At 41.6% G+C, this 18,218-nt stretch overlaps 1 protein-coding gene and 1 pseudogene across 1 annotated transcript in view; one reads left to right on the top strand and one right to left on the bottom strand.

Annotated features, from left to right (window-relative positions):
* LOC115301193 (aromatase) overlaps positions 1-18,218 on the top strand; it is a 109,604-nt gene that overhangs the window by 58,133 nt on the left and 33,253 nt on the right. Inside the window, exon 2 of the mRNA XM_029950896.1 lies at positions 13,670-13,850. Coding sequence (XP_029806756.1) covers positions 13,706-13,850 — 145 coding nt within the window. The 5' untranslated portion in view covers positions 13,670-13,705. The remainder of the gene's footprint in view (positions 1-13,669; positions 13,851-18,218) is intronic.
* On the bottom strand, positions 5,556-8,144 carry LOC115302310 (annotated as a pseudogene).

Raw genomic sequence — 18,218 nt, 5'->3', positions numbered from 1 at the left:
GTTGAGCCCCAGCGCGCTGGTCCCCGAATAAAACCTCTTGCTGTTTGCATCAAGTGGCGGCTCTCGAGACTGATTGGGGTATGCGTCAATCTCGGACCAGGGCAGTGGGATCTCCCACTGACGGACCTTACAATAGAAGCCAAAACATCACTAGAGCCCCTTCTTTGGAATTGCTTTCAGAAATCTGTGGCTCTTTTAACATCCTGGTTCAAAATGGTGGATGAAGCACATGCCTTTCTTTGTCACCACACATCTCTGAAACTGATAGAAAAGATATTTTTAAATCTACAACTGAACTATAAAACAAGAATGGAGCCTTCCTTGGGCCAGAAATTCTGGAAGTATAAAAACTGATGGGATCTACCTGTTAAAGGAAACAAATCAAAATACAGAAAAGTATCCTTACAAAGACAAGATGAAACCCAATGGAGTTCCATATGTGGAGAGAGTAGATTCAGAGCAGGAGGAAAGTAGGAGAAATAAGCAGACTGAGGGACTAGCTTCAGGAGTTTCTGTATATCTCCTTTCCCCTTATCAAGCAGCAGCTCAGGTGGGGGCTCTTTCCAAAGAAGCTGTTGGCACAGAAGTTTGGAGCTGGAGATGCAGAGTACATCCAAGCCCAGAAACCTAGTTCTATGATATTCTGACTAGGGACATGTTCCACCTCTTCCACACTCTTTCTGTAAACAGATTTGGACTACAGATTGCAACAAACATCCTGTCTCTTCTCTTCCTCCCCCAAAAGGTGGACAAAGAGAAGCAGCCAGCTCACTAACAAGGAATTTCAGCCACAAAAATGAACACATAATAACAACTCACCAAAATTTGATGAATGTCCACACCATGAAAGGAAGTCACAAACTGTAAATAGAAGAGTTTGCAACTGAGGAAATAGACTTATTGATCAATCAAAACAGGGCCTTAGACTACACTGAATTAATCATAACCTCAGAGATGTCAGCAGATATTGCATCCATAAAAATTTACATATAATGGACATTAATATTTTGATTTCTGAAATAAAACTATGAATGGATGGATTGAAAAGCCAAATAACAGCTGGGAGATTCAATCAAGGAATTATCTCAGAATGTAGCACAAAGAGATAACAGAGATGGGACATGCAAAAGGAACAGGTAAACATGAAGAATGGATCCAAACTCAATGTTCATCTATTGGTATTCTAGGAGGCAAAAAAAGTGAGAATGGAGGAGAGACAACATCCAAAGAAATATTGCCCAGGACTTCCCAAGAGCTGAAAAGGACTGCCTGAATGCTCAGCAGTGTAAAAATGTCACATACAATTATTCAATAAGCCAATTCTTCACTCACTGATGATAGACTTGCTTGGGGAAGCAGTAAAAGGTCATTTGAAGTCAAGTGTGCTGGTACAGATGGATGATCAAGCCCAGTGTTTGTTGACAGTGAGATGTAAGTTAAATTAGATGTAAACTTAAAATATTTTTGCAAGGCTCACAAATCAGTTTTGAAGATGTCTGCCTCTAGTATTAGCACCCACACAAACAGTTTAGCCAGTGGAGTTTTCTGTTTCCTCAAACCTTCCTCTAGTTTTACAGCACAGGAGTACATGAACAGACTAGAAGGCAGGGGATCAACTAAGAGAATAATGCCTCTCCTGTATCCTCCCTCATCATCCCCACCCCTGTTTAGAGCTCCACCAGTAGATATTAATGCTTCCCAACATGGATCCAGCTTCTTCAGTCTCATTATCTCCAACCACTCACTCATCCCTACCTCTAAAACCCTGTCCTTGTCTTACCGTAAAAACTCTAACCACATTTGAAGGCCCAGAACAAGTCACCATTCACAAAAAGCCACCTTTGGCCACATCTCTGCGCTAATATCTCTTTATACTTGTCAACAGTATCATGCTTGGTTTCTTTCTCCCACTAGACCGCAGGCTCCCATAGAGCTGAGAGAGTGCCAAACATTTCTCGCACACTCTCCAATAAACTGCTCTAGGCACCTGTTAAAATGAAAAGTATCCCTAGGAGGGAGAACAAGTTGAAGGATTAGCTCCTGGAGACTAATTATTTTGGTGATAGATGATTTCCTAGGACTGGGGGGAAGAAAGTGGGTGGATAGGAAATGTGGGCAAATGACACAGAAAAAGAAGTCTGGTGAGGAGGGGTACTAGAGGCAAACATCAACTATTCTGCAATTCTGTTCAGGTCACCTCAGCATCTCTCACATGATCCCCAATTACTCCCATGACAAAAGGGTCATAGAATCACTGACCTCCAGATCAGTGAAGTTCAGAGACCACCATACTCCCTAGGAGTACCCAGGAGAGGTGCAGTGACCTGTCCCAATGCACAGATTTCTTCAGTGACCTCTGATGGGACACTACTCCAGTCCAAAAACTGCTCCTTCTAGTTTCTTCCAGGACTGGCCCTTATGACCTATGCTCTTGCCAGAGACTGAAGACTAATAACAATAACATCTATTGAACTCTATGTGATAGATGCTCTGATAAGGCCCCCACATGCTTTATCTCTTTCCTTCATCATAGTTGCCATATCAAGACATACTATTTCCCTCCCCTTTTTCTGATGAAGAAACCAAGGCAGAGCTATAGCAATGAACACACACAGTCATGGGGGTCCATCTGAACCCAGGAAAACTAATGGAATTGGGAGGGATGCAGGAACAGCTTTGAGTTTCCCCTGTCAATACTTTTCTCATTCTCCTAACCTGCAAAGCTTTTCCTTCAACCTGTTGCCTTGAAAATAATGAGCACTGGGTGTTATATGGAAACCAACTTGACAATAAAGTAGAAAAGAAAAAAAATAAAGGGGTGTCAGAAGAGCTAAAAAAAAAAAGACTTTCACATATAATATGTTCAATGGGAAACAAAACATATGTAAACATCCAATAAATAATTTTTTATTATTTTTCAGATTAAAAAAAAAGAAAATAATGCTTCTCCTTCAAGGCCTTCTCATTAAACCATACCCAACCTTGCCAGGATAACCAATTTCTCTTGTCTTCTCACAGTTGTTAATTCCCCTGGTTAAACTCTTATAATTTGACTTATATTATTAGTAATACAGGTGCTGTATCTTGTTCAAATTAAGTCCTTGAGGGCAAGGACCTCATTTTGTTCATTGCTATATTCCTAGAGCCTAGAACAGTGCCTAGGATGTTTGGATACGAAATTTTTGGAACGAACACAGCAGTCTGCATGTGCGTGTATTCTCTCTCATGATATGGGACCTTCCATGGCAGAGCTAGAGATCCTATAAGGCTTGATGCCGAGAGAGGATTAAAGTACAGCCATGGACAGTGTCATGTGAGGTTTAGGCCACAGATGGGATTTCAGAGTATTAGACACTCTCCCCTTAATTTTTTCTCTCTGATTCCATTGGTTGCATAATCTACCATCTTATTATCATCAAGGCTTCACCTGATTTGGGATCCAGCTGAAATGTAAAATTCCCAAAGGAAATTGTATCCACTTACAATCTGAAAATCACACTCTGCTGGTCAGTGAAGGTGGTTTTGATTTGGTAAGAGCCTCTGGGATACTGGGAACCTGAGGTGGAAGGTGGAGGAAAGAACTGGCCACAGGAGTTGTTAATTTGAAGTCTGTGGGTGGGCCTCAGGGGGTCCAGGACCAGAATTATATTCAGAAGCATTGCATGTTGCTTTCTAAGTGTGTTTCTTCAAAATGAAGTTCCACAAGTTCTTTCATGAGGTTCTCAGAATGGGTCTGGGATCTTTTTTTTTTTAATGTTTTTTAAATTTATTTTTGAGACAGAGAGACAGAGCATGAGCAGGGGAGGGTCAGAAAGAGAGGGAGACACAGAATCGGAAGCAGGGTCCAGGCTCTGAGCTGTCAGCACAGAGCCCGATGTGGGGCTTGAACCCACGAACATGAGATCATGACCTGAGCTGAAGTCGGACGCTTAGCCAGCTGAGCCATCCAGGCACCCCTGGGTCTGAGATCTTAAGGATAATTCAAAGAGCTGGAGGAGATGGCCAAAACCAGCCATTTGCACCCCAGTTTCCCTGACATCCCAGTTTTTCTCTGGGCACCTGGGCCTACAGGTACCACTGGCTGGCCTAAGGCAATAGTGCACAAGGAGAAAGAACCAAGGAAGATGGAAAGCAGTAGGCACTGGAAAGGGACAGGAGGGAAAGCTAAGATAAAGGGTAAGAATTCTGGGCATCAGACAGAGAACTAAAAGAGGTCATATGGCTCAATCTCCATGTTTTAGAGATATGGAAAAGAGGTCCAGAGAGGTTAAGTAACCCGAACACTTCGGGTCAGAGAATGGCTCCCTTGCCAGAGACTGGCCCCACTCTAGGCCATTTCTGTGGCCTCACAGTTTGTTCATTCAATAACAGATAAGCTCACCAGGAAAGGCCAGCTAATGCTCTTGTTATTTGACTGTTTGTGTGATGGCTGTGGACCACTGCATTGCTGAAACTTCGCATGTGGAATCACAGATAAGATATGGAAGGCATTCCCCTGGGGATGCTTTGACCCTAGGCCAAAAAGTTTAACCTGTTAACCATTCACTTTACCAACATTTACTGAGAACTTATTAGGTACCAGGCACTCATGGTGGCCTCCATGGGGGCCACAGAGAGGAAAAATATGTGACTCTTAGCCCTGGAAGAACTATGTCATGCTAACAACGAAAGACATCCCACTTGAGGGGCAGCTGGGTGTTCTGTACAGGAGGCAGGTTTGGTACCACATCCAAGTAGGTGAGCCAAAGCAAGGCCACTGGGACCTCAGAATAGTAAATCTTGGACACTAAGGCTCAGGGAGGGCTCTGGATCTTGCCACAAGAATGGAATTCAGTGGCCTCTCCATGTACCCTAGGCAATCCTACTTGGGGACCTTGCATAGTTGCTCCCAGAGTCTATGGCCCATTGTGCCATAGAGATCTTAAGCCTGAGGATTTAAGCCAGTGTTGCTGGCTCTGGAGGTTTCACTTTAGCCCTTGTCTCCATGTCCTGAGCTAGAGAGTTTGTTTCCTCAGCCAGGGCTCAGGGAAGCTTGGGAAGCAAAGGAGCTCATGGGGGCTAGTTAGCCACTGAGACTTGAACTCAGGCCCCAACTCCAAATCCTGCTCCTATAATATTGTCACTTCTGCCCTTTCCCTCTTCATGTTAAAAGCCTAAGAGTAGGCTGAAAAATTCTACTACCTATTTCCTCAGAGGCTGGACAATACGTTAGGTCTTGTAAAATGGAATTGCAAAGTGACATGGGAGGAAACCTCTTACTGAAAGGACTTGTGCTGTGGGAATGGTAGGCAGCGTGCCCCTGCTGCCTCCTCCATGGAACAGTGAGAAAATAATACGGTTCGATGTCAGGTGGCCTCTGTATGAGAGGATCTGAGGGCCCCATGGAGGGCCTCAGGTACCACAATACCCCTCCCCTTGTCTCATGGCCAGAAAGGCTTTTAATGATCAAGATCTGGAAGGCTTTTCAGGGGGTCACTGCTTACTATACTCTGAAAACAAATTCTCTTGGCAGAGAAATAAAGTAAATAGGTAAATAAGTTTTTATTATTTATTTTTCAGATCATATAATTCATGTTCAAAATCTCTACATATTCTTCTGAGGTTTTGGCAATTAGAGCCTCAGCCCCACCTGTATTGCCAAGCGATCCTAAAGGAAAAGTTCTAGGGGGTTCTGGTTCAATATCAACAGCAGCTTTTTTGAATTCTCTAGTTAGAAGTTCATCAAACTCCTGTATCTTGATCAAGTAAGTGTCAATTGAAGCCCGTCAGTTTGATGTAAGAATCACTAAGTTTTCTCTTGGAGTAAGATTTCTATGGAGCACTGAACTGGTTTTGAAGATTTCCAACATTCAGTGGTTCCAGGGCTGACCTCACATTAAGAGGGGTGAGTAAAGTTGTGTGCTGCTGTTTCTCCATCAGAAGTTGGATATTGCTCTTCCAGCTTCTCATTAGCCTTATGAAGCTTATTTGCCAATGACTCTCTAGCATTTACTTCTAGGTAGAATTGCTTGTATTTCTCCAATTCTGTTAAGTTAGAAGTTTCTTGATAAGTCTTCTTAAAGAGTTCAGATTCCAGATCTTTAATTCTGAGTTCCATTTGACTTCTCATTGAAGCTATCTCATTTTCTCCTAACTTAGATCTAACTTTTCTTGGGATGCTGCTTGCCTCTGTAAAAACAGATCAACTTCCTGTAATTTTTCTTCTACATCCAGTCGTGCTCGTTCTTCATTCTCCCATTTATACTGTTCTACTTGACTGTTTTGTACCCTATTCATTTCTATAAGACTGCTGAGGTTTACTACTTCTTGTTCTAACTTTTTATTGAGCTCTAGTTTTTCACATTTCTTTTCAAATGCTTTCATAGATAACTCATGTTGAAGAACTTGATTTTTTTGCATCCAGGTGTAGACATTTTGATGTAGCTTCCAGTTGTATCATAAGGTCATCAACCTTATGTTTTAACATATTAATCTGAATATTCAATTTGTTTTGTTAAATCGCCATGGAAACTAAGCTCTCCGCTTTCAGATTCATTTAACTTTCTTGTCGTTTTAAAGAGTTTCTTAAATCCAGTGATCTCTTTTTCTAATTCACCATTTTTCTTTATCTCTTGTTCCAAACTATGTTCCAGAGATTGTTTTAACTCAATAAATTTCTCTAGTTGTTCCCTGTCATCTTCAGACAAACTTGTACTTGACACGTCTTTCTGAAGCTGTTCAATTTTGTCCGCTTGCCTTTTGATTGTAACTTTTGACTTGGCATTTTCAACCTCAAGCTTTTGCAAATGATCTTCCATCATTGCATCCTGTCTTAGGGCATCTGTATGTCGATCCTGTACTTCTTTCAATTTGACCTAACTTCTTTAGATCCTGTCTCTCATCGTCTAAACAAAGATGATCACATGATAGAACTTACAATGAAGCCTCTAACATAGACTTTTTTTTCAGACTATTGGCCAGTTCTTCCTGAAGTTGTCTCACAGCTACTTCTCTTTCTGCTTTCTCATTTTCATACTGATACAGTCTTTCTTTTAAATGATTACATGTATCAATTAACTCTTTAATTCTTTCTTTCAGCATAAGACCTTGTTTTTCACTTTCAGCTTGAAGTATTTTTATGATATCCTGATAGTGGTTTTCGATAATAATTACTAGCTCTTCCTTATCATTGGCCTTGCTGTAATAAGCATTGTCTAATTGCTGTCTAAGCAACATACTTTCACTTTGTAGTTGAGATAATCTCTCCTCTAAGGATTCTTGCTTTCCAATGTATTTATTCACTTTACTTTTCTTGTTCTGATACATGTGTTTGATTTCCTTCTTTGTACACACTGTTTGACTTAGGTTTCTTTGTAGATGTTCTAAAACTAAAGTCTTTTCTCTGAGAGCATCTTTTGTTTGATGGAACTCAATTTCTATGGCACTGAATTTAAGTTCAACTTGAGCAAGTTGCTGAGAAATAATCTGTTGTCCTTTAGGTTAGACATACCAAAATTCATTTTGGCCTGTAAATGAAACTTCTCATGGCTTGCTGCCTATAAATCAAGTTCTAGGTCTCTTCTTGATGTCTGACTCTGATCATGATCGGTTATAGTGGTAGTCAGTCTAGCACGGTATGATTCAAGTTCTTCTTCCAGTCTCTCTTTAGTTTCTTTTTCATTCTTCAATTTAGACTTTAATATTTGAATTTCAGTTGTCAGAACATTAAGCTGTCCACTATACTGGAATATGGTTTTTCTTAATGTTTCCTCCTTCTGTTTTTAATGGTCTTTTGAAGACTGTCATTCTTTTTCCATTTCAATGTCATCACAATATCTCTTTTCCTTCCCATGGTACTGATTTTTCATGGTGTCTATTTCCAGTCTTACCATGGCAATTTCATCCTGCAATATGTGGTTTGCATACAGCAGATCTTGATCCTTCCCATTGAGAAGACAATGTGTTAGGTGTCTGAGGAATAAGAGGGAACCCTCAGCGGGGCAAAGTTGAAGGCTGAGGTAAAAGAGCACCTCGGCCAACTCATAGTTGGCCAGCAAGCTATGGTGAAGGAGCATTCCCACAAGCCTGCACTGAAGTCGTGGGACCTCAAATATGACAAAGAAAGCCCCAGTTCTGCCTGATGCCCAAGAGCTTTGGATCCGCATGCTCATATGAAATGTGGATTTTGGCAGCCTGTGCATTTATTAGAGAGGGAAACTTGCCAGTCATATGCTGTCAATAGTCTTCCCTACTTGGTTGGAATGCTAGTGGCTGAGGTCTTGCCAGTGATCCCTAAAGGGGGGGAGGGGCGGTTCCAGGCAACCTCACAATGTTAATCCCTCCAGGTTTCCCTTGCTGGTTCATATTATCTCTCCAGCTTCAGAACAAAAAAATTGCCAGGGACTCACTTGAAAGCTTGCTGGCAAGAACAACTAAAACCTGCAATGTCATGACCCTGGTAGGATGGTATGGGAATCAGATTGCACAATGTGCACATGGGTAAATGTTTCCCACTTTTAAGGGACCATTGACAAATGGCCATACTTCCCTGAATCTCATGTAGTTGGTTCATTTTTCAAGGGAGAGAACTACACTAGTGGAAGATCTCAGAGTTTTTTTCCAGCTCTGATCCCCTGTGTTCCCCTGATGTAAAAGTTCATGGGCAGCTCTGCCTGTCAACCCTGGCTTAATAGCACCTTCCTCAGAACTTGTCTTAGGCCTCTCATGTTTGAGTGTTTCACCTTGCCCAGACAGGGAATTAATTAATGTTTATTTAATGAAACTCTCCATGATTCTGAGTTATAGAGTGACTTGACAATCAAAAGCAAGAGGGTCCCAGGCTCCTGTCAAAGAAAGGAGAAAGGGGTATTTATATAAATCATGTAAGCAAAAGCTCAGAGATGCATGGGGAGGGAGGTGAACCTTTTCCTGGGAGGCCTGGGAGGCAGAACCAGCCAATCTGGGGAGATGTGGGGGAGGCATGAGGGAAAACTCCCAGGTAACGATGTTTGTGGGTCAACGAGGAATCAGAATGTTGGCACAGAAAACTCAGTACATAAGTCTGAATGAGGATGAATTTGGAAGCCTTGCAATCAACTAGAAGCAAAGAAGCATTTAACAAGGAACTGAGGTAATGAAAACTGACTTGAAAAACAGCCTGGCTGCAGTGTGCAGGACAAACTGAAAGGGAAAGTATGAGAAGGGTCTCAGGGAGGCTGCAATGGGGAGTAAAATCTGAACAAAGGTGGAAACTGCAAACTCAGGCCACAGGTTTGTAGTGAAGCATCTACAAAGTCCAGAACACACTTCTCGGAGTGAGATATAGCCATGAAGGAGAAGACACAGTGCCTTGGCCTTGGAGAACTCACCTTCTAGAAGGAGAGGTCACAGAAGAAGGGAGATGACCTTTAAGAACAAATACCTTATTTTAATTGGTAAAGGGTTTGATGAAAAATTACAAAAATACATCCAACTTATAAGGATAAATGGAAATGGTTTTATCTATTATCCTTGACCTCTCTTTAGATAATACAGAGAGTTATACACAACTGATCTTATAGATTCACTCACTGTCAGCTTATAGCCTGGCACCAAAGTATGACTAGGCAAAGGCAGTCCCAGGAAGCAGCCCCCCATGGGGACCTAAAATCAGAAGGTGCAGCAGAGAACCAAGGTAGCTGGGTTGCATTTCTCTATGAGTGGGGACATAAAGGAGGAACAAACCAGATGTACTGAAGACAGCGGAAGGGCAGACCTGGCACCTGGCCTCAGGCCTGGGGGGGCTAGGTCCTCTGGACAGGCTGCTCCCATGCTGGAATGTAGGATTTGGTAGGGTCTGTCCAGGCCAGGGGGTACTCCAGTAAGGCAAGGGCCTGCTTCCTACCATGCAGAGGGTCAAGGCTGTCCCAGGACATCTGGGAGTCCTTCCTGGCACTGCAGGGCCCAGAGTGTGTCCTGAACCCAAGGCACCAAGACACCCAGGCTCTCCTGTGTGCCCAGCAGCCTCTGCCCTGGCTCAGGGTGGGGTCTCTGAGTGTAGGACTGGCATTTCCTTATCCTGAGGTTGTGGAGCAGTAAGTGAAGGTATTAGGAAACCTGTGGCTCCACAGAGCACAGGAACACAGACCTGGTTCATTAGAATGCCAAAGTCCCTGCTTGGTGCCGGGCCCAATGTGGGATGAGTAAAGAGTGAAGAGTGAAGATCACTCAACAAAAAAATGCCTGGAGATCCAGGCGTTTGAAGGAACATGGCACTTGAGGGCCATGTGTGTTTCTTTGGGGGTGAGGGGAGGATATTCCTGGCACAGAGGACATAACCCCTATGAAGTTCTAGGATCTTCCTACATTCTTCCTCTACTACCACTCAAAGGTCTCTGTTCAACCAGCCTGTCTGTGTGGCCCGTTAGAATGTTCTACAGAGCAGGAAAACAAACATGCAAGGAGGAAAGAATTTGAAAGGACTTTTTCAGCTGTGGTCTTCGGAGGTCTGAAAAGCTTACTCCTTTAAAGTAAGTCAGTCCGAATATCTTAGAAATGAACATAGATAGCTCAGGATTGAAAAGTCCCTGATTGTAGAGACCAAATCCCATAATAGGCATTAAAATGGCATGATTAAGAGTATGGGCTCTGTATTGGTTGTTGTATGTAAGTGATGAATCACTAGATTCTACACCTGAAACCAATGTTACATTGGTTTTAAATAAAACGTAAAAAAAAAAAAAATAGAGCATGGCCTCTGGAAAGAACTACATCGACTCTAATCCCTGCTCTGTAGTAAGCAACCTGGGTACCCTACTTATCACACCTTAGTTTCCTCATCTGCAAAGTGGAGATTGTCTTACTTAGCTTAGGGTTGTTGTGAAGATAAATGGCTTAGTACTGGTAAAGTTGGAACAATGTCTGACACATAGTAAATGCTTTGTAAGTACTAAAAATGTTCTCATATTCTTTGAGGCATCTTCAGGACATACTTCTGAGAAAGATGAGCAACGAGGCTTCTTAGCCCTATTAAACATTTACACATACAGGCAATCTTTGCTTTACACAGTAGTGCAAGACCATAAAAATGACCATGCAAAGTGAAACTCTAAAGCAACCCTAAAAATCAAGAGAAAAAATACAAGTATTCCATGGCTTTTAATTTTTTATTGAAACATTAAGAACTCTTTCTATAGTTTTTAAGTATATATGGAAATGAAAAAATAGTAAGGCCAAAATTGTAATATACCATAATTTAAACATTAGAAAGTGTTTTTCTTTGTTTGTGAAAACAAAACAAAATGTAACTTGAGAGTATTTTGACATTTCTTGGTGCCTTCTCCTCTTTGGATAACTTATGATGTAGAGACAGCATCTTTTCTATGCCTCTGTGAATTGTCATACTACTTTATACATTTTCATCAAGTTCCAACATTTTATCCTTTGTGATTTCAATGTTATGAAATATCTCTGAGAGGGTTTTTCCCTAAAATTTTTTTCTGAGCATTTCTTTAAAGTTTTCAGCCAGGATCATTCCTCTAGGATGTCTTCCTCCTTTTTGTCTCAACCACTTTCATCACGCTTTTAAAATTGGTTTTGGGTTTCATCAATATAGACAAACTTTGAAGGTACTGGCTATCATAGAGTCACAGGGAGATTACTTAGAATGATATAAAATTCCACTTTGGAAATTAAATACCTAAAAATTCAACTTCTTCAAAGCACCTACTCATTAACAAAGGAACCAGATGATGACACATTGCTGACTTTTCAGACTCTGTTTATACATATTTTAAAACAAACTACCCAACATATGTGCAGGAATTTTCAGTGCCTTGCACTTAACTGTTGATAATTATTTAAGTGGTGGAATAATAGGATGAATCAATAGTATGAATCAAGCAACTGAATGAATTCAACTATATTATGAAATTTTTGTAATTGCCAGAGATGAGTTTTTAACTGCATATTTAAGATCTCATATAGATCAGGGGAGAAATGAAATGTAATTACATACTCTTTTAAGACTCTGATGAGGGGCACCTGGGTGGCTCAGTCGGTTAAGCATTCGACTTTGGCTCAGGTCATGGTCTCATGGTTCTTGAGTTTGAGCCCAGCATGAGGCTCTGTGCTGACAGCTTGGAGCCTGGAACCTGCTTCAGATTCTGTGTATCCCTCTCTCTCTGCCCCTCCCCCACTCATGCTGTGTCTCTGTCTCAAAAATAAAACATTTTAAAAATTAAAAAGAATCTGGTGAAATTTATTTACTCCTAAAAGTTAGGTGAGCAGATATAACACGTTATACAGAATGTCAGGACATTCACAGAGCACCTAGAATCCAATTAGAAGCCCTGGTTAAGAATCCAGAACATTATTACTAGATAAGATCCTGCCAAAATCTGTTTCAGAGGCATATGTCCTGCATACTAAGGTCACTTTCCAAGGGAGAGTGATCCTTGGAGTAGTCATCTGGCACCAGAAGTGCATTGAATGGTTGCTCTTGCTGGCTATGCCAGTTTATTCAACTGGGTCTCTTCAACAAATCTCCATTCCTGAAACTCTCTTCTGAGAGCACTGATATTAGAAAACCTAACTGAAAAGATAGACTCAACATTGTTGTTGAGAAACATGACAATCAGCAAATCAAACTGAAAACTGTCTTGCAGGGGCACCTGGGTGGCTCAGTTGGTTAAGCGTCTGGCTTCCGGCTTCAGCTCAGGTCATGATCTCACAGTTCGGTTCGTGGGTTTGAGCACCGTGTCGGGTTCTGTGCTGAAAGCTAGCTCAGAGCCTGGAGCCTGCTTCGGAATCTGTGTCTCCCTCTCTCTCTGACCCTCCCCTGCTTATGCTGTCTCTGTCTCTCAAAAATAAAAAAAAACATTAAAAAAGAAAAAAAAAGAAAACTGTCTTGCATAGAGGTTAACTGCTGTGGGCAAAACATGAGTGGCATCTGAGACTACCGTGGGTGGGATTCTAATCCTTCCGTCCTTTCCTCCTTCCCCATTTCTTCTCTTTATTATTCTCCCATTCTTCTTCCCTACTAATGCTGACATTGCCCCCCCCCCCACCCCATGGGCACTGCTTAATCTAGACCATGGTGCAAGAGATTTTAAGCCTTATTAAAGGCAATAGAAAAAACTGTCCTGAGTAAGTCACGCTGAATTCACTGAACAGCCTAATAAGAAGCTCTGAGGACACTTCAACAATCTCCAAGAAACTTATTCTTGCTGAAGAAGCTTACTCTTTGGGGGAAGTAATTTTGGTCAAAGAAGGGAGTTGGGGATTACTTTTTTAAAAAAATTGATTTGGCTTCAAAAGAAAAAGATTGCCTAAACAATATCTGCTGATGAAGTCAGAGAATGACTCCATCCCTGGAATGAGCTTCATTTTCTTATATTTTGGTAAGAAATATGACTCTTAATTGGGAATTCAGCCACTCTACCCACTCAAGGGCAAGATGATAAGGTTCTATCAGACCAAGCGTCTAAACGAACCTGAGACTCTACCAAGGTCAGAAATACTACACTTCAAGCCAACAGATCTCTCTTTGGCTTGCTTGTTTTGACTTGTAACCACAACTTTGTCTTGTCTAAGTGCCCAATCACATTACAAAACAAAATGCTGTTATCTACAGTACAGTATCTTCTGAACCAACAGAAGTCTTAGAGATTCTAATTTTTTTTTTTTTTTTGCTCCTCTGATTTCCATAAAGCTTTAAATTGTTTTTCCTGAGCTCGAGAAACGAAAGATGGCTTTGGAAATGCTGAACCCAATGCATTATAACATCACCAGCATGATGTCTGAAGTCATGCCTGTGGCCACCTTGCCAATCCTGCTGCTCACTGGCTTTCTTCTTTTGGTTTGGAATTATGAGGACACATCTTCAATACCAGGTAAGTCATTCATTTAGTTCTGTAACTAAGGAGATTATGTACTTGGGCTTTTGGTCCATGAGGGTAAAGAAAATTTTGCAAAAGGACAAAGAGCAAACCCGGGGAGATGGCAGAAACCCATGGCAATGTTAGCAAATAAAAACCCAGGTGAAAAATTTTATTCCAATTATCTGCACATTTCAAATGAAAGAATTTCAAAAATATCTCAGATGATACCTTCCAATCTGCACTTTGCTTTGGTAAAGTTGACTTGGCATAACTATCCTCTAAGTTTGTGATGTAGTGAAGCAAAGTAAGCCAGCTACTTTTTTATTATTCAAATTCATTATAATTTTGCTCTGAAGGTAAAAAAAATGTCTCTGAAATGCGTCTTCTTAAGATTTATTTTTAAAGAATCTCTGCACCCAATGTGGGGCTCCAACTCACAACCCTGAGATTAAGAGTTGCATACTTCACTGACTGAGCCAGCCAGGCGCCCCTGGAATGCCTTCTATACTCTTTTCCTTCTCTTCTCCTTCTCCCTCCCATTTTGCCTCATCCATGTGCTCTGTCCTCTCCCTTTCTTGAACTTATTACCTCTTTTTATCCCACTCTTCATTTTCTCTTATTCTTGGCGATGTGGATGATAGTGGTGCTATTATAAGGGCTGGCTGGGACGTGGACAGTAGAAGAAAAATAGGGACCACTACAGTTCCCTTGGAACATCATTCCCTGATAGAATCTTCAACAAGGTCTTTGGATTAATCAAAAGTAGAGTATAATATAATTATCCAGAGAATTCTAGTAGAAACTGCCACCACTCCACACTATTAGCTTAATTCAGAATTATCAGAAATATCTATTTCTTTAGTTTTCAGTGAAAATTCATCATAGCAAGCCTCTATCCCCAGTTGCATGAGATATCTGGTAAGGTTTTACTTGGCGACCATAGTCATTACACATTTACAAGTGTGGTAGGCTTCAGTATGGCATGATATCAGTTAGGAATATGAAGCTGGTGAAAAGTGCTCAGTGTCTGGATTCTTCAGAATTCTTCCAGAGAACTGTCTATCTGACTCAGACTAATATTGTAGGTTACTTTAATGTCCAATTAAATAGAGCACTCAGTTAATGTTGTTCTATATTCTCTGGGGGGTCTGAAGGAAGACTCTTCCATGGTCTTTAATGTGAACTCCTTTCCCCACACTGCCCCCTTCTCACTGGATTTCTTCTCCCATGGTGGGCTTCCCAGTCAGGATCCATGAATGGAGGGTGAGGTGGAGAGTCCCCCCAGATGTTTATGTTGCAAGTGTTAAAGAAGTCCCTTGGACCTTTGAAGGAGGAAGTCAGCCTTTGGAAGGACAAGCAGGAGACCTGGCATCCCTGAAGCTCTGGGCCTGGAGCCTTAGGTAGCAGCTCACTCTGTCCACTACTCCTGGTCTGGGGTCATCTGTCATACGCTGATAGATCATGTAGTACTATGGTTCTCATGTCTGAGACAGGGCTGCCATGCAGATATTTAAAAAAAAAAAAAAAAAAGCTTCCCAGGTGATTTTTCATGAGCAGTTGGGAGTGAGAGCCATGCATATGACCCCAACCCTTTCATTTGACAGAAGGGGAAACTGAGCCCCAGAGAAGTGAACTGCCTTGCCCAAGCAAACCCTCATGACAAGTATAAGAAACCAGAAGGTTCAAACTCCTCATTTTATAGCTGAGGGGTTAAAACCCACAGAAAGTAAATGATTTGTCAGCATCTCAGCTTGAAAGAAAGTGGGAGGTGGGAGAGGGGAACAAGGAGGCAACCAGGAATTCCTAAATCCCAGGTTGATGATCATTTTGCTAGGCAGGGACCTTCTAATCCCATGCTTTCCCTTTGAAAATGTGAGCACTGGTGGCACAGACTACGTTCCTTGGTTCCTGGCCGGGGAAGAAAAAGGGAGACAATTGGCTTTGTTGGGGTGGTTCTTTCCAACTTCTGAACTCCTTATGCCAGTTTCCTTGAATCACTGGTTCTCTGGGTTCTTGGTTTTACAGGTTTGGGAGAAGCTCAGGACCAGGAAAGCCACAGGGAGTAAAGAAGATGTGATGATTTAAAAGCTCTCAAGTCAGGAATGCTGACATGGCTCAGTCCATTGAATCTGACCCTTGATTTCAGCTCAGGTCATGATCCAAGGTTGTGAGATTGAGCCCCACTTCAGGCTCTGCACTGTGTGGCGCCTGCTTGATTCTCTATCCCTCCCTCCGCCCTCCTCTTCTGCCCCTCTTCCCCACTTGCCCCCGCACAAACACACTCAAACCCTTAAGTCAGTTACAATTTACAAAACTGTGTCATATTCATTTTCTCTTGTGCTCCTCACAGCAGTCTGGTGAGGTAGCTGTGTTTATGCCTATTTTGCAGATGAAGAAACTGAGATTAAAGAGGGTAGATGGCACACAGCTAGTAAGTGATGAAAATGAGATTCAGAGCTAAGTTCCTTGACTCATGTTCCCTGAGAGGCCCTGCTGTATTCAGTGCCAAGGACTGTGGACCCAGAGGCAGAAAACTTGGTGCTGGGAGAGATATGGGAATCTGGGGAAGGACAGAGTCATCCCTACCTGGGGGTTTTATAAATGTCAGTTCTGAAAAATTGCCCCAGTTCACTGATCTCTTTCCAGGACTCACAGTTACCTGGCTCCTGGAAGCTCTCCTTTTCCCTGAGGACACATAGCCATCCCCCACCTTGCATATGGATTCTCTCTCTCAGAGCCTCTCTCTGCCTTGGGCACCACATCCCCAGGGAGGGGCATTGTAAAAAGGACACGGCAACACATTCCCCTATCTGCCACTAAAGAGCAAGTTCACAGAGAGATAAAATAGATATGTTATCACAGTCCAGGACAAGAAACAGGATGTTAGCAGCATCCCAGAAACTTCTCTTGTGCCTTTTTCAACCAAACCCCCTCTCTTGTCCCCAGAGGAAAACATTCTCCTATTTTGTGACAATCACTTTCTTGCTTTTACATGTTTGCCACCTAATTTCATATTCCCAAACAATATAGATGGATGTTGCCTGGTTTTAAATGTTTTAGCAATCAAGTCTGACATTACTTCTCTATTGCTTCTTTTGCTCAATATTATGTTTGTAAGATTCATCCACGTTGTTCATATGGTATGCAGTCACAGAGACATTTCATGGTTTAATTACTGATGATACTGTTGGTGGACATTTGGGCGTCTCCAGTTTGGGGTAATCGTGAATAGTGCTGCTGTGAACATACACGTGCATAGGTTTCTCTAGGAAATATGCCCAGCATGGAATGCAACAGCTTTGTGATCAGGACAGTGGGTGAGAAGTCCCAGCTATTGGCATGCTGGAGGCTGTTTCTGCACAAAAATGCAGTGTAGTATTTATTCCTTCTCTTTGGGTGTGAAAGTTGCTCCCACAATTGCTGCATGCCTGGATATGCATTCCCAAATAAAGCAGCAGAGAGTAGCTTAATATGGATGCAACTAGAATATTTCCCTAATATCCTACCAAAGTTTCTCCCCTTCTAAAGCATTATTTTCTCAGCTGAAGGGTATAAGATATACCTATAAATGAAAGGATCACATTGTGTTGTAATTGTTTTATATATTACTTTCCCCCCACATACTCTCCTTTCCCTCTCAGGACTCTGATGGGGACCTGGTTACATTTTTTGCACCACCTCCTGTTCCTGACTTGTAGCTAGTGTCCATACCTAGTAGGGTCTCAGTAAGTGTTTGCTGGATGAATTAAGCTGGCATGTGATTAGTCAGCAGGGACCCCAAACTCAAATTCTCTTCTGGTTAGCACAGCCAGGTTTTCAGCCTAAGCAAAGCTTGTCACAATCACCCCTTTTTAATGCATAGAGATCTGCATCGTCATATTTTAAACCTGAATGGTGATTCCCCAATAGTGAGACCTTCTACGTGGCATCAAACTTTTTGATAGAAAGTGCAGAGTTTAGCCTTTCATTTGTATGCCTTTGTCTTTCATGGGCCTAGCATATTAAATGTTTGTCAAATGAGGCTATTCCCAGATAGCCTGATATTTGACCGCCTGTGGACTAAATGTACATGACGCAGTGATATGTTTACATTTTTATCAAAATGTAAATACAACCTAAAATACTCTAAATGAGGACCATGTTTAAAACTTCATCCTTCATATTATACACACATATATAAATAACTTTAAAAATTCACCCAGGAAACATTTATTAAGCCTCTTAAATGTTTCAAGCTGTAAATAGCCAGCAAAATAGTTTGTTATTATGCTCAGTTTCACTGATCAGAGATCTGGATATCTGATGACATTCTAAGGAATCGTATATTCACATTTGCTCATTTTAATCTTTTGAAGAACTTAATGAAATTATTTTAATGCA

This window comes from Suricata suricatta, chromosome 9 (genome assembly GCF_006229205.1).
Source record: "Suricata suricatta isolate VVHF042 chromosome 9, meerkat_22Aug2017_6uvM2_HiC, whole genome shotgun sequence".
Lineage (NCBI taxonomy): Eukaryota > Metazoa > Chordata > Mammalia > Carnivora > Herpestidae > Suricata > Suricata suricatta.
This window is presented reverse-complemented; position numbering and strand designations above follow the sequence as displayed.